This window comes from Barbus barbus (genome assembly GCF_936440315.1).
Source record: "Barbus barbus genome assembly, chromosome: 5".
NCBI classification, from domain to species: domain Eukaryota; kingdom Metazoa; phylum Chordata; class Actinopteri; order Cypriniformes; family Cyprinidae; genus Barbus; species Barbus barbus.
In genome coordinates, this window is record NC_136733.1 from 32,633,272 (window position 1) to 32,648,453 (window position 15,182).

The 15,182-nt window shown below is 37.4% G+C and overlaps 1 protein-coding gene across 4 annotated transcripts in view; it reads right to left on the reverse strand.

The window, feature by feature from the left end:
- Nucleotides 1–15,182, reverse strand: part of LOC306870081 (splicing regulator ARVCF-like) — a 226,293-nt gene that overhangs the window by 107,333 nt on the left and 103,778 nt on the right. For 2 of the 4 annotated variants that reach the window (XM_079417133.1, XM_079417127.1), the window contains exons 2-4: nt 12,328–12,440; nt 5,353–5,465; nt 4,067–4,300 (exon numbers count right to left, since the gene is read on the reverse strand). In XM_079417133.1, the coding sequence (XP_079273259.1) occupies nt 4,067–4,279 (213 nt within the window). In that variant the 5' untranslated portion in view covers nt 4,280–4,300; nt 5,353–5,465; nt 12,328–12,440. The remainder of the gene's footprint in view (nt 1–4,066; nt 4,301–5,352; nt 5,466–12,327; nt 12,441–15,182) is intronic. The other 2 variants (XM_079417131.1, XM_079417139.1) reach the window with 1 other exon arrangement.

A 15,182-nucleotide genomic window follows, 5' to 3' on the forward strand; every position in this document is an offset into this window, starting at 1 on the left:
TGGGAGGAGGGTGAGAAAGTCATTGTTAAGCAGGTGATTTACAAGACTGTGGGCCTCCCAGGCTTTTCCCCGCAGTGAGCTTCCCTGTGTTTTGCGGCTAACCCTATGTGTCCACAGGCATTGAGGAAATACAACCAAAACCCTCCAGAAAGGACAAGCTTTACAGGGCATGTCTGAAAAATGTACATCCAGTATGTATAGTCTATGACTGCTTTCAGTGCACAATTATTACACAATCGTTTGAAGATTTGAGTTAAATTTTTTAATGTTTTAAAAAAAAACACTCTTAAGCTTATCAAGGCTGCATTTATTTCTTTAAATATTCTTAAAAATACAGCTTAAACAGTAATATTGTGAAATATACATTCATTTTTCAGGATTCTTGATAAACTGCAATCATTTGAAATATTAAAGGTTTTTACAAAACAATGGATTGCAATTTAATACAAACTAATTCAGTGCATCCTTGCTGAATATTAATTTCTTTCAAGAAAATAAAGACCACAAACTTCTGAACTGTATGTGGGAAAAATAAGGCCATATAAAACATATGATTGAACTGATTAGATCATTTGGATTACATTTAAAATAATAACAACAAATATTAATACTGATATATACACATTAGTTCATAAATGTCATTTGTAACAAAAGTAAAACATATTCTATCAAAATGAAGCCGGGAATTTTCCACTTCTCTTTTCTCAATGTTTACAGAACAAACAGAAACTGTCAGCTGAGCTCCTCACACCTATGGATCTGTACAGTAAAACTGAGGAACCTGAGCAGTGGTGTCTCATACCATCTCTGTGTGTCTTATCACAGTCAGCACTGATCAAAGCAGCAACTTTTCTTCCAAAGCTCTTCACAGGCCTTTCAGACTGAAAACATTTAGACAGAGCTAGCAAAGTTCAGCCACAGGAACCAAGCTTCAGTCCTCCAGGCACACTTCCCGAATTTGAAATAGTGTTCTAGATTCCAGGAAGAAATCATGTAGCTGTGATGTTCCTTGTACTGCCTCAGGTCACGATCTCTGAACATTACTTACACGTGGGACAGCTGAGGTTACTTTAAAGAAAAGCTGTCTATGGTGTCAGAGTTGCTGTGAAAGGTCTGCCATTGATGGAGTCCTATTGTGTGTCTGTCACTGTTTGACCTTTTAGGTCTTGTGAAGAATAATAAATGCACAAAAACAAAATAAATCAATGTCTCCGCTCAGTAAACAGACAGAAGATAAAACCCTGAATGAGGCGAGTCCTTTTATTCTTTGGGAGTCAGATCTATTAACACTTGATCCACCTCCCAATACAGTATTAATGAGCACAAGACACAAGATGAATGAGGCACACATGCAGAACAATAACAACTGCAACAGTGTCAACTATTCATACAACATTCTAAGAAACTGCATTGATATGGACAATTTTCAAATCACAAAAATTTTGAGATTTACACAGCAAAAAGATACACATATACTATATATGTGTGTGTGTGTGTTTTTTTTCCCCCATAGTTAAAAAATGCTCATGACACTGCCAGAAGGTCAGCAAATATGCTAACCCAGGATACACTTGTTCGCATTAGATTTTGGCTACATTTAATCGAAGGAGGCGTGTGCATGTGGGTAGTTGACGTATCAATGTGTCCTATGGTGTGACGGAAAAATATAAAAAAAATAAAACAAAATAAAAACTCTAACATTGAAGATAAACCTCTCTCGTGCTATTTGTAACTCTAAGAATGAAGATACATTTTTCTCATATTATTTGTATGTTAAGTTTTTTTTCTACATTTTTGCTATGTCACACCGTAGGACACAGTCCAATTTTTATTTGTCAACTACCCATGTATATTTACAAAAGCAGTGCGGAGAGCTGCTTCAGAAACGTGTGCGGCACGCCTCATATAAACACAAGCATGGACTAGAGTGGCTAGATAAACTCCGGTGGCCGAATCAGAGCCACACTGCGCCGCAGATGTGTGCAGTGTAAATTGTCTATGTCATGAATGGCAGGCAAAGCCCCTTATACTTGAGAGCAGCCACGTATTGTGTGTTTCTTGGAGGTTATAGTACATTGAAGACTGATCATATGATATTTGACGTATACCATGTGATCTGTAATTGCGAAAAAAACGTTTCCATTGCAGTTTTGCGAATTATTCCTTTTTCGCATTGCCTGCAAAACCACCTCATGTAAGCGTAATAACTTTTTTGCGATATATGGGCGTTTTTGCAAAGTTGACACGTTTCCATTAGGCGTATTTTCAATTCACAATTTCAATTTGTGCAATTTGAAGGGTAATGGAAACGCGCCTACTGTCATCCAAACTGTTGCCATAGTTGACAGCAGGTAATACTAACAGAGTGCACCATTATATTGACAACATGACTAAGCATTTTGACTATCCTGTTTAATGACACAAGGACTTTTCATTCTGATGGCACTGATGTGTTCATTGACATAAATATTTACTTTTGAGAGATGAACTAAAGATTTTGAGTAAGTTACAGGCTTTTGCAGGAAATCCATTGTGTGGTGCTGCTTGTGCGACTTGTTTTGAGAAATACACATACTTTGCAAATATTAAGGACGATTTGAGAAATGCACCATAGCGACTGAGAAAAACTGTAAAGTGAAAGTGTGAAATTTTTTTAAAAAGGTACAGATCTGAAGTCAGTGAAGTTATTAAAGGGTTAATTCACCCAAAAATGAAAATTCTGTCATTAATTACTCAAGCTCATGTCGTTCCAAACCCGATTCACACGGGCCGTCGGCATCAACACCTTTCGTTTACTTTGAATGGAGTGACGTCAAGCGTTGCCGAACTGAATTGTAGGTCTGTCGCGTCGCTTCACTGGCGTTACTCGTGGTAAAAGTTGAAAACTTTTCAACTTTTCAAGTGCCAACGCAGGCGTCAGCCAATCAGATCGCATTTGTCAAATGCCTTAGAGCAGACGCTAGCCAATCCCGTTCATGCAACACCAGAAAAGTATGTGATTGGCTGTTGTCACTATGACGGCGCGTCAGCACCAAGCTTCAGACAAGTTTGAACCCTCAGTCAAGCATTGACACTGACGCCCCGTGCGAATGGAGCGTAAGACCTCCGTTCATCTTCAGAACACAAATTAAGATATTTTTGATTCAATCTGAGAGCTCTCTGACCCTCCACAGACAGCAAGGATATTACCAAGATCAAGCCAAAGACACGTAGTAAGGACATCGGTAAAATAGTCAAACAAATAGGTAAAATAAATTGTTTTCTTTGCACACAAAAAGTATTCTCATAGCTTTGTAAAATTACGGTTGAACCCCTGATGGCTCATGGAATAATTTACAGATGTTTCTGTGCATTGATCGAGGTAATATCCTTGCTTGCAGAACTAACCCTTTAAGCAATCTTCAAACAAGGGGTGCAGCTACAGATGGACAATGTCCAACCAAAAAGGCCTAAAAGAAAAATAATTTACAACAATGATTGAAGTTCTTAGCCTTTTACATTTTTCTTTCTGTAACTTTTGGATTGCAATCCAATTTTCTCCACCAAAAAAATAAATGTACAAAATAAAATTAAACCTGGGACTCTAGAAACTTGTTTCTAGACCTACAATTAGTTATTTTGTAACTCCCTACCACTCCGACTCGTGAAGGTATTGTAAAACTGCAATAGTATTAATTTTATTTCCTCTCATATAGACTTTGGTTATCCATCCCAGAAAGGAATTCTTATAACTCACTGCCTCAGAGACACATTTAACTCCCATAAGGGACCCAAAGCAAATGGTATGGTCTGTGAGATATTATGAAAAAGCATGTGGTGGAGAGAGATGGGAAGATAAAAGAGTGTAAAGACGACTGATCCTGGGCACAGATGATGAGTCACTGCAGAACAACACCCAGAGCAATAGCTCGGCACAGCCTAACACAGCTCAAGCTAAATGAGATACAGACAGACTGATTTCATGAAAACAATGGAAATGATGCAGCATCAGCGTGAGACAAGGTATGGGGCTGCTTTGTTCATTCACACAGACTGACGCATGACTGGCCAAGCTGGAATGGTTTACCTGCATGACCATCTGTTGCCAGGCCAGCGGTTGGTTGCTCCCGCCTGTGGTGCCGCCCACCAGTCGATCAGATGGCAGACTGCCGCGTTCCAGCTGCAAGGAGACATTGCGGCGTTCCTCTTCAAGGGCCCTGGTCAGACGCTCGAAGCGCGCCTCCTGCTCTTTGACTGATGCCAGGATACTGGCGGCTGACGGCACGTCATATTCTTCCATGGCAGCACCCAAAATTATATACTAATTACAGGGCAGAGTAAATGGGGAGAGAGAAAAATCCAGGACAAAATAAATAGCCATTTAAAGGGACAGTTCAGCCAAAAATGTTAATTCTTTTAACATTACACACTGTCTTTACTTTTTGTCTCTTCTGTGGAACATAAAAAGATAGAAGGGATATTCAGGACTTGGAGCATGTGGAGCATCTTTTGTTTAAATATTAGAATATTCTATAGGATAAAATAAATAAACATCGAAAAAGGTATAATTTTTTAACTATTGCTATATGGATAAAATGAAAAAGGTCCCACAAAATATCTCAGCTTTATACAACTCAAAAGATTACTTTTAAAATACAGTCCTAATAAATAAATAACTAAGTGAGGCAAGAAAAACATAAACAGGGTTTTGTCCTTTAGGCTTTCCATAGTCTATAGTTGTAGAAAGTGTTTGTGTTCATAAGACTGTTTCAATGAGTTTTATGAAAAATATTCTAGCCTTAAATCCGGAAGCCCACCCTTAGTGCCGCCCATGTTCCCCACACAAATAAGCTATCAAATGACCACAGAACACCAGTAAAAATAGAACAAGTCGTATGGACCACTACTATGCGTTTTTGATGGCATCTGGTCCCCATCCACACTTTCACATTCTCTTTTTGTGTTCCACATAAGACATAAAGTCATACTTACTTGGAATGACATGAGGATGAGCAAATAAAGACAAAAAAATATCAATTTCTGGCTTAACTATTCCTTTAATACTGACTATGTAACCCTCAAACCTAACATTGCATCAGTATTCATGCACCAAATGCTGCAGAGTCACACTGCACTTGTACTATGAGCAGCAATTCCTTTACTTACTTTACTTTCTGCATATAACAACCATAAATAGGTAAAACTCACATGCATATGTCACAAAACAAACTCACTATAGTTTCAGATGAAATTAACCACACGTCGACACAATACAGGCCATCACCATGATAACATCATTTATGCTATGCAGGTGACAAAATGTAGATAATGAAAGCTTCACATAGAGCATAAACAGTTCACCTGCATACACACCTAGCAGTTAGTGGAGAGAGGCAGTTAGAGGACAGACATCCCCCTATAAGGACAGACGGGAGGAGATGTGCCCAGCAGGAGGCAAAGAGAGCGAGCGGGAGAGAGAGAGCTGGCTGCAGAGGAAAAGAAAGACAGAAGAAATCACAGGTTAGATAACACCCTGACATTATAAACATAATAGACAGAATTCTACTGTTTCCTGGGGACTTAAAGAGGATGAAGATAAAGAATTGAATGAGAAGATGCTAGAGAATGATAAATGACTATTGAAACCTCACTCGCTGACTTTGAGCAAAGTAGATTGGATTGGGCTGTCAGGGGACAGGTGTACAGAGACGAAGAGGGCCAGATGAGTATGGGGTGGAAAAGGGGGCTGGTGCAGATTAATATTTACTAAAAACGTTATTCAGTTTTTGTTTTTTATTCTCCATTAAACCAAAACCACAAATGAACACACACACAAACATAGTAACACAAACACGCTATTCTATTCAGAACAGTCGGTGAGAAGGTCCTATTCCCTTTGAAGCACAGCACAGTACACGCAGGCTTTGATGTTTGTTTCTGGCTGATCATTTATTTATCTTAAGCGCCGTTCTGACATAGCTCTAACGGCATTGTACTACAGTCTTGTTCTGGGTATGAAGAGCAACTGCACAAGGTCTAGCAAAGGGAGCCAATCTGCCTCTGCTGTTGCTCCTGCCTCTGGAAAATAACCCAAGATTAAATTTATCTGCTAGATAAAACACGTTTACAAAAATGTGATAGCTTATCATGGAAAATGTAAGTCAATAAAAATGTGGCAACAATGTGAAAATGGATAAACTTCCATTATCTGAGATGTAAACAGTTAGATATGATTAACAGATAACTTTTAGCCTTTCATGAGAAATGAACTGTTCTCCCAGCTGGGTCTACAAAATGTTACGTATTACATATAGTTGAATATATACGTATGCACATGTCTACCTGGCATCTTATCCATCCAACCATCTGTTCATCCAATTTTATCTTGACAAACGAACTAGTTACAAATTAATCCCATTTCCATACTTTCAAATTCTAATTACAATTCTGCATCCTCAATTCAAATTCAGGAACCGAATCAGGAACTGGCTTGGCTCTATCCTTCAGTGAAAGTCTAAAAGATTTTAGACATTTTTTATATTATCTGTCAATAGCTCACTCCTCCTAAAAAAGCAGAATGATGTATCATTCATATCTGTAGCACAAAAGTTTGGGTTTGGTCAAATCCCTAACTCCAAGGCTACGTCTACATTAATGGGATAGTTCACCCAAAAATGAAAATTTGATGTTTATCTACTTACCCCCAGGGCATCCAAGATGTAGGTGACTTTGTTTCTTCAGTAGAACACAAACAAAGATTTTTAACAAACCGTTGCAGTCTGTCAGTCATATAAATGGCAGTCAATGGGACTCACGGCTTTGAGAGACAAAAAAAACATACACAAACAAAACCAAATTAAACCCTGCAGCTTGTGATGATACATTGAGGTCTTAAGACACTGTGCAAGAAACTGAACAGTATTTATATCATTTTTTACCTCTGATCCACCGCAATGTCCAACTGTCCTGAGCACGTTCACAACATCCGGCGTGTGACGAGTCAACGTGTTCTGGCATAGTAGACGCATGTGCGGAAGCGATCTGTCGCACGTATACATCACTCATTGTTTAGATCGCTTCCGCATTTATTTACTTTCCTGAGGGACACTGGTATAGCAAATAGGATATAGAATACAGTTTTGGAAATCATTATTATTAATTAAAGGGGAAGGGGAAGAAGAGAGAGGGAAGTCTCCCTTCTAGTTATAGTTTAACTCTGTCTAGCTCCGGTTCTCACTCCAGTATAGTAGGTGGCGGTAATGCACCACTGAAGTTGGATGCCAACCGCCATTAAACATTAAAGCAGCAGATGCCAGAGCATGTTGACGCGTCACACGCTGGATGTTGTGAACGCGCTCAGGACATTGCGGTGGATCAGGGGTAAAAAAAAAAAAGATATAAATACTATCCAATTTCTTGCACAGACCAAATTGTTTTGTGTCTTAAGACCTCAATGTATCATCACGAGCTGTAGGGTTTAATTTGGTTTTGTCTGTGTATGTTTTTTTGTCTCTCAAAGCCGTGGGTCCCATTGACTGCCATTATATGACTGACAGACTGCAACAGTTAAAAGTCTTTGTTTGTGTTCTACTGAAGAAACAAAGTCACCTACATCTTGGATGCCCTGGGGGTAAGCAGAAAACATCCAATTTTCATTTTTGGGTGAACTATCCCTTTAATGTGGATATATTTGAAAACAGTGTTTTCATTTTAAAACGCTCTCCGTCCACTCTACAGTTTAACTGTTTTTCAAAAGTTTGTCATCCAAACTGAAACACCAGAAAAGTAAATTCGCTTTACTGTGAATGTGTAAAGCATAAAAAAAGCTCACTGTGACGATACAGATGTCACAGACACGATACTTGCTTTAGTGCTATAGTATTAGTACTAATCAATTACACACAGAAAGAAAATAACATGTTAAGAGGTTGCCCAAACCCTCATTTAAGTGCAGCTATCAAAGTCTTTACAGCATCAGGGCACAGCGCTCTCATCATGGGATTAACTGAGCTATGATGATGAGACGGTTATGATGATGAACCCTGCTTTATGATTACAGAAGCTGCCTGTCCCATACTCCCTATTAGAGGGAGTTCAGGGCCTGATGGAAAACCGGTCCCTGCCTCTCCAAGTATCAGCAGGAGAATGACAAGCATGTCAGACATGCCCGCTGCACTTATGACCACAGTCCACGGACTATGCTTAAAATAGTCCAAAGTAGTGAGGCATTCCAGTCCTGGTTTGGAGCTGGTTTGCTAATAGTTTGGAGAAGGAAAAAAGTACCGTTCATTGTCAGTTAACTGTTCCGACAGGAATATCCCATCTGTACCCTGCATTAACCTTACAAAGGCCTATACTGGACTGATGGCAATATCTGATCGAATGATTGTACTATAGACTAACAAAGATGAATGAGCCATTTTTGCCAACAAGGCAGGTCAATTTAAAGGGATAGTTCCACTATTAACATTCAATTATTTACTCACCCTAATATTATTCACAACCTGTATGACTTACTATCTTCTGATGAACAGAAAATATATTTTGAAGAACATTGGGATCCAAACAATATTTATTTTCACTACAAAGAAGAAAGAAAATTATGGAGGATTAAAACAACATAAGGATGAGTAAATAATAATCCATTTAACAGAATGAACTTTTGGTTAATACAGCTTGCTAATTGAGAAATATGTAATAGGTTATGCAAACAAAATCGATAAAACAAAACAAAAAGGACACAATACACAGGGTTTCATAACAATTACTAATGGGCGGAACTGGCTTTACTTCACATGAACTGTGCTCATGCTGGCACAGTTTTTTTCCTCAGGGATAAATACGTTGCAGCATAAACCCTGGAGCTAAAAATAGCAGTGTAATAAATTTACAAACGCAGTTGGAGCTTTCTGCGTGGTTCCAGAGATGAGATGCAGCAGCAGAGGCACATTTAAAAGCCTTCACTTGAAAAAACCTCAACAAGTCCATCAGCAGTTGGGGAACACCTACGGTATATATCCAAACACAGGAAACATCAACTTTACTTCTGTTCAGGTGAGAAAACATTGAGACAATTGTGTTTATGGTGCAAAACAATTGTTACATCTCAACCCAAGAAACCTGGAACAATACAAGCTTATGAAACACTGAGAAAGGTGGTTATATAAAGGCAGCATAGGAAGTATAAACTACATGTTTACCATCCAAAACTCACCTACACAATGTTGAAGTTGGCCTGACAATTTCTTAGCAACCACAAGCTGCACTGCTCATCATGTTTTCATTGATGTCTGTAGCGAAAATTATAAGGGATGAGAGTAATGTTACCATAGCAAAGCAATACTAATGCAGGATTTCTGCAGATGGAAGAGGAGTGGCCAACTAGACGGAAAACTGGTTGGAAAAGAAATGCCCCCCAATTAGAGAATGGTCTCATTTCATTAACCCCAGCCAATACCTTCTTCAAAAACATAAACCCTCTCATTTCTCCTCTGGGAGCTAGAGGCCCACAACATAAATAAATCACCAGTCCGGCTCCACCTGAGGCCCATCTGTGTGTGCAGGGTCTGTACAGTAATGAGAATTGGCCATTTGGTGCTGTTCAGAGATCAGTTTTGTGGGTTCAGAGCATGGCAGGGCATTGGGTAAAGGGAGGTTAATTCTGGACCAGGAGCTCCTGCTAAGAGTAAAGAAGACCAAAGAAAAGGCCCTCAGTAGTACCCATCTCATCTACACCTGTCCACCTGAGTTCAGATACCAAATTAAGGATGCATTAAGTTCAATCACACAGATTCAAACAAAGGGACGTTAACAATCTCAGAGGTTGAGGGCCCAGAGGCACTTATGATGAATGATGGGCTTTTTGGTAATCTAATATATTTTGTTCTAAGCACAAAGAGTGTCAAAAGGTGAACCCTGAGAGGGAATGGAAAATCACTTGAATCAAAAAACTATATATTCGAGAAGTTCTCTAGGCGTCACTGTGGAGTATCTGCGCAGGAAATTTACTTCAAATGACACTCATTTAAAATGTATGAATGATTGTAGATACTTATATAACACAGCTAAAAACAAAAATGTAAGTGCTAGCTCACTCATTTCTTTCACAATCGTATTCTTTCTCTTATTTCTCTTATTCAGATTCTTTCAAATAGAGTATTCGTCTTTCAAAGATGAACAAACAATGTCAAATGAGTATTGTGTCCGAATACACAGTACTTATGAAACAGAATTTACAGCTGAGCAATTAACAAACAGTAACTCAGTAGGACAAAGTAGCCAATAAAAGCACCTATATGTATTCAGGACAAAACTAGTGCCTTCAGACTAAAACTACCAGACTCGTTTTTTCATTACTATTATTATTATTAAAGTGTATTTTAAATTAATTATGCAGGACTGGCTTTGAAAATTACTTTATCATTTTGCTGAGAAAAACTATATTGTCAGTCAATACTGCCTCAAATTTGGATTTCAAAGCAGTTTCCACCATGGAACGCATAAGAGATACGTTTGTTTTCTAGGAGTAGGAAAGAACGGGGAAATAAAGCCATTGTTTACCCCTTATTTTTTTCCTCGTCTTTATTCTTTGAAGTGACTCTGGATGTGAGGAGCCTTTCTGAATGAACCAGCAGTGAGAGAGTCAGAAGAATATCCTCAGTTGCACTCAGGTTCCAAGTCCTTAAATAACGCAGTGTGTTAAGGGTACAGTGAAGCAAATCAAAGGAATGCCATGCTGTGATGCCTCTCAAAGAGGATGCACCCTCATTGTATTTATTTACAGTTTGCACATTTCACACAGAATTATACATCATCTTCACCAATTGATTATACTGAGAGAATACGGAGGCAAGTATTAAAAAAAAATTAATAAAATAAAGATACATCATACTACATGTGCACAGGACACAGGAGATCTTAATAAAATTTACATCAAAATACTTATTTGGCATGCCATTTTCATTATGTGGTGTACAAACCTAAAGCAAGTATTACATTTTAAACATTATAATTGATTATAATGGTACATTGCAAAAATTATATTCTGAACAAGTATGTTTGTCTAATTTTCAGTTAAAATATCTTACAATCATTGAAACAACCGAGAGGCAACAAGGTATAAAATAGTAAGTTTTCAAATAAAGTATCTTTGATATGTATTTTGTCTCGCTGCTCTGGCAGTTTTAGGAATAATCAAAAGTTTAAAAAGCTTTAGAAAAGAAAGTATAAAAGAAAATAAAACAATCTTGATATCTTAAGCAGTTGCATATTACCTTGTTTTAAGGGATTTTACTGTAGATATTTTTACAATGAAAGAACTCAACAAAAACTAGTTAAAAACTTAGTGTAATGTAGTGTTGTAGATACTACTTTCATTATCAGTGTATATAAAAATTGGTTCTTCAGCGGTTCTTTGTGGTAGTTGAGGTGCTATATAGCAACGCTAAGTGGTTCTTTGGCTAATAATCATAGGGGAACCGATTTAAGTGCTATATAGCACCTATAAAGAACCTGTAATGGTTCTTCTATATAGCACCTTAACCACTCAGGTTCTTTGGAGTGGTTAAGGTGCTATATAGCAACATCTTTAAAGATATGTACTATGTAGCATTTAAAGTGGTTCCCCTATAATTACAAGCCAAAGAACCACTTTTAATGCTATTTAGCACCTTTTTTTAGTGTACTGTCTAATGTACATTGAAAGCAAACATCATAACTTGTATAGAATCCAAAATAATTCCAAATCACCAATGGTGGAGTCCCAGGTCATGTTTCATGGCACAGCCATTTCCATGTGGCTTTGTCACTATACATACACTAGCAATTCAAAGTTTGGGGTTATTTACCATCAGCAGATTGTAAAACTATGACAGACGTCACTGTCTTTTCCTCAGTGATTGATTGCCATTTGTCATTTTTGCCTCTCATTTGCATCGAATTGAGCATATCAAACTTTATGACACTTCGCTGTTATTCCCACAATCCTGCCACTCATCTCCCATATATAATTAATTGAAAACGGCCGCTCATATCCACTTGCTCAACACCAGCATACACATACGGTCAAAGAAACAAATAAATTGTTTCTGAAATACACACAAATACTCAGCATCATTTTAACGACCGACGTCCTCACCTACATACCTTAAAATATGGTATAATCAAACTAATTTATATAATTTAGCTGCATTATGAGTAATCTGCGATCAAAGTAACAAAAGGAAAGCATCCATGACTTAACAACATATTTTCATAGGATGATGATGAAGGAACAGATAAAGTAGTGAAATGACGTGCAGTAATGAAGGGGAGAAAGTAAAAAGCAGACAGACGTGTTGAGCGGGGTACCTTTGTTGTCAGCCGGGCAGTCGGTATGCGTGTGGACGTGAGAGTTAATGCTGTTAGAGAGGGCTGACTGGAACTGGATCTCTCCTCCCAAGAAACTCTGCTCGATACAGCAGCTGCAAGAGAGAAACGACAACACACACGAATCAAACACATGCGATGGGGCCAATCCACGCTGCATCATTAGCAAGTTTATTTACATATTACAACTGTGAGTCAGTGCAACCCCCCCCCCTCAGGGTTCAAGCTGAGAATATGAAGAGCCGGGATGTGCGGCTCTGGGTTGTTTACTTCAGAGTTATAAATAGTTTCCCTTCATTACAGAGTAATGCCACGGCATTGTATTTACTCATAAGCATTCCACAAATTAGGGTGCGCATAATGCCGAAACTCTATTCAGGAAGGAGTTTGGTCAGAGAAGTGGCCTGGTGGGACACGTGCAGAGATGCTCATGCAGGTGACTCCTTCCATGCTTCCCTATCATTTTGTCTCAGTTATACTGCTTATGAACTGGTAAGAAAGCCAAAAAATAAACAACTAAGGAGCACTGATTTTGGTTTTTCTTCAGCTATGAATCTTCAGTTTAGCAGTATGCTCAGTTCATGCAGGGAAAGCACAGGCATCAAAAACTGGATTTCTGAGTCAAATCTGAACATCAACATCAGAATCTTAAAAGGCAGACTGACCCAGGCGAACCCATTTAAAAACTTGAAAATTTGGGGTAATATTTTTCATTTTGCTATCGTATTTTCTTTATTTCTCTTTGATCTTTGAACGGCACTGCAGAGACTCAGGGGTAATTTCTGAAACTCTTTCAACAAAACAATTCTTCAACACGCTTATTCTTATTCTGCTAAGGATTACAATATCTTTCCCACAAGGGACTCTTCTCTGCTTCGACTTCAAGGACAGACATGCTCAAAGCACCTTGGATTTGTGGGACTGACATCAAAGGTGAGCGAAGTCGGAATACATTTGTTATCAGGTCCCTCTTTCTCTCTGTCTGAACTGAGCTTACTGCGTTCAGTGCAATTGTGTGTTGTGTTAAATCCATGTCAGCGTGCAGCTAAAGTGTCTGCAGTTACTTCATGTTGAAGAACATAAAGATGATGTACGTACACTGTAAAAAGCGATGCTGACTTAACTTAAATAAATTGAGGAAACCCATTGCCTTAAAATTATTAAGTAAATGATAATAAATAAATAAAAAGTTAAGTGACAATTGACAATTCACTTATACTTTTTATTATTATTAATTACTTAATTTTAAGGCAACGGGTTTCCTCAATTTTAAGTCAAAGTTAAGTCAACATCACTTTTTACAATGATAAGAAGCCTATTTATGAAATATTGTGTGTCATCAAGCACGCAGACTCAACCAGAGTAAAACAAGCAAAGTTTCACAAAAGTAAATATTTGGGGCAAATATCTGCACTCCTTGAATGCTGAATTTGGGGGCTGTAGCTAACTGCTGTAATCACTGTTAAAAAAAAAAATAGTGTTACCCTGCTGACTTAAAAATTTTTGTTTAGTCAACCAAAATATTCCAGTTGTCCCATAAATTAACATTGAGTATCTTAAAATTTCAAGTTGACTAAACTAAAATTTTTAAGTCAGCGGGGTAGCAAAATATTTTAAGTTGAAACAACTTTTTGAAACTTTTTTTTTTTTTACAGTGCAACACGAAGCTTTAACTCTCAAGCTCTAAAACAGATTTATTCTTACAGTAAATATGACTCCTGAAGCATAAATGCTTTAGTCCTAAAAACAATAAGAAAGTACCATGGAATTATTTTGCCTTTTTGGATATTAACATGTTAGTGCCATGATATTTTTTTCAAGTATCCCGGAGAACCATGTACTGTATACACCATGATAAATGAACATAGTATTTATTCAGGACAATGGTATAAACTACAGTACCTCTCACTCTACCATAAAAAGTTAAACTAGCTGCCAAACCATAAGTAATGAGCAAAAAAAAAAAAACAATCAAAGGAAGAAAATGCTTTGTTTCAACTAATAGCAGCTGTGGAATATAGTCCTCTCTCATTAGAACAACCAAGTAGATGATGTTACGCAATTTATTTTCTGGGCTGGATGACTTAAGGCAAGAAACACATTGCCAAAGTAAAGAAGAAGCCAAAGAAAATTTAATTAAAGGAATAGTTTCACCAAAAAATGAAAATGTCATTATTCACCCTCATGAAGTTACAAACCAGCATGCTATTATTTTATTTTATTTTTTCCCTGTGGAACAGAAAAGTAGAAATTTTAGAGGAAACCATGCAGTCCATTGTAACCACATCTGTAAGATTTCCAAAAATTAAAAGTCAGACTGTTGAATCCCCAGTGTTAAAAATGATTGACACTATTGCTAGTTGTTTTTATTGAATAAAAAACCGAATAGGAGCAATTTAATGAATTAAGTGAGTTACCAAATTAATGATTTATGGAATTGCAACTTCATGTTCAAAATGTTACTGTGCACAAAGCTTTTATGATCAACTGACCTTAAGGTCCAATTCTCTATTAACAAACTATTAACTACAGCTTTTGCCTCAATAAACTCCTTATTTGCTGCTTATTATTATTAATACTTAATAAGGTGTGGAATATGTGCTATATAAATATTAATAGTGAAAATTGGTCCCTATAGTAAAATGTTACCAATTATTTTTCCTCCTTATTTAATATTTGTATTCAATGTATATGTAAAGACAATTGACTGCATCTAATCCACCTCTAAAAATAACAATCTGATCTCAACATTTGACAATAAAACTGAATTTTTTCTACATTTACTCCTTAAAAGTACTAATAAATGAAAATGTTAATGGTTCTAGCCAAAACTGCAT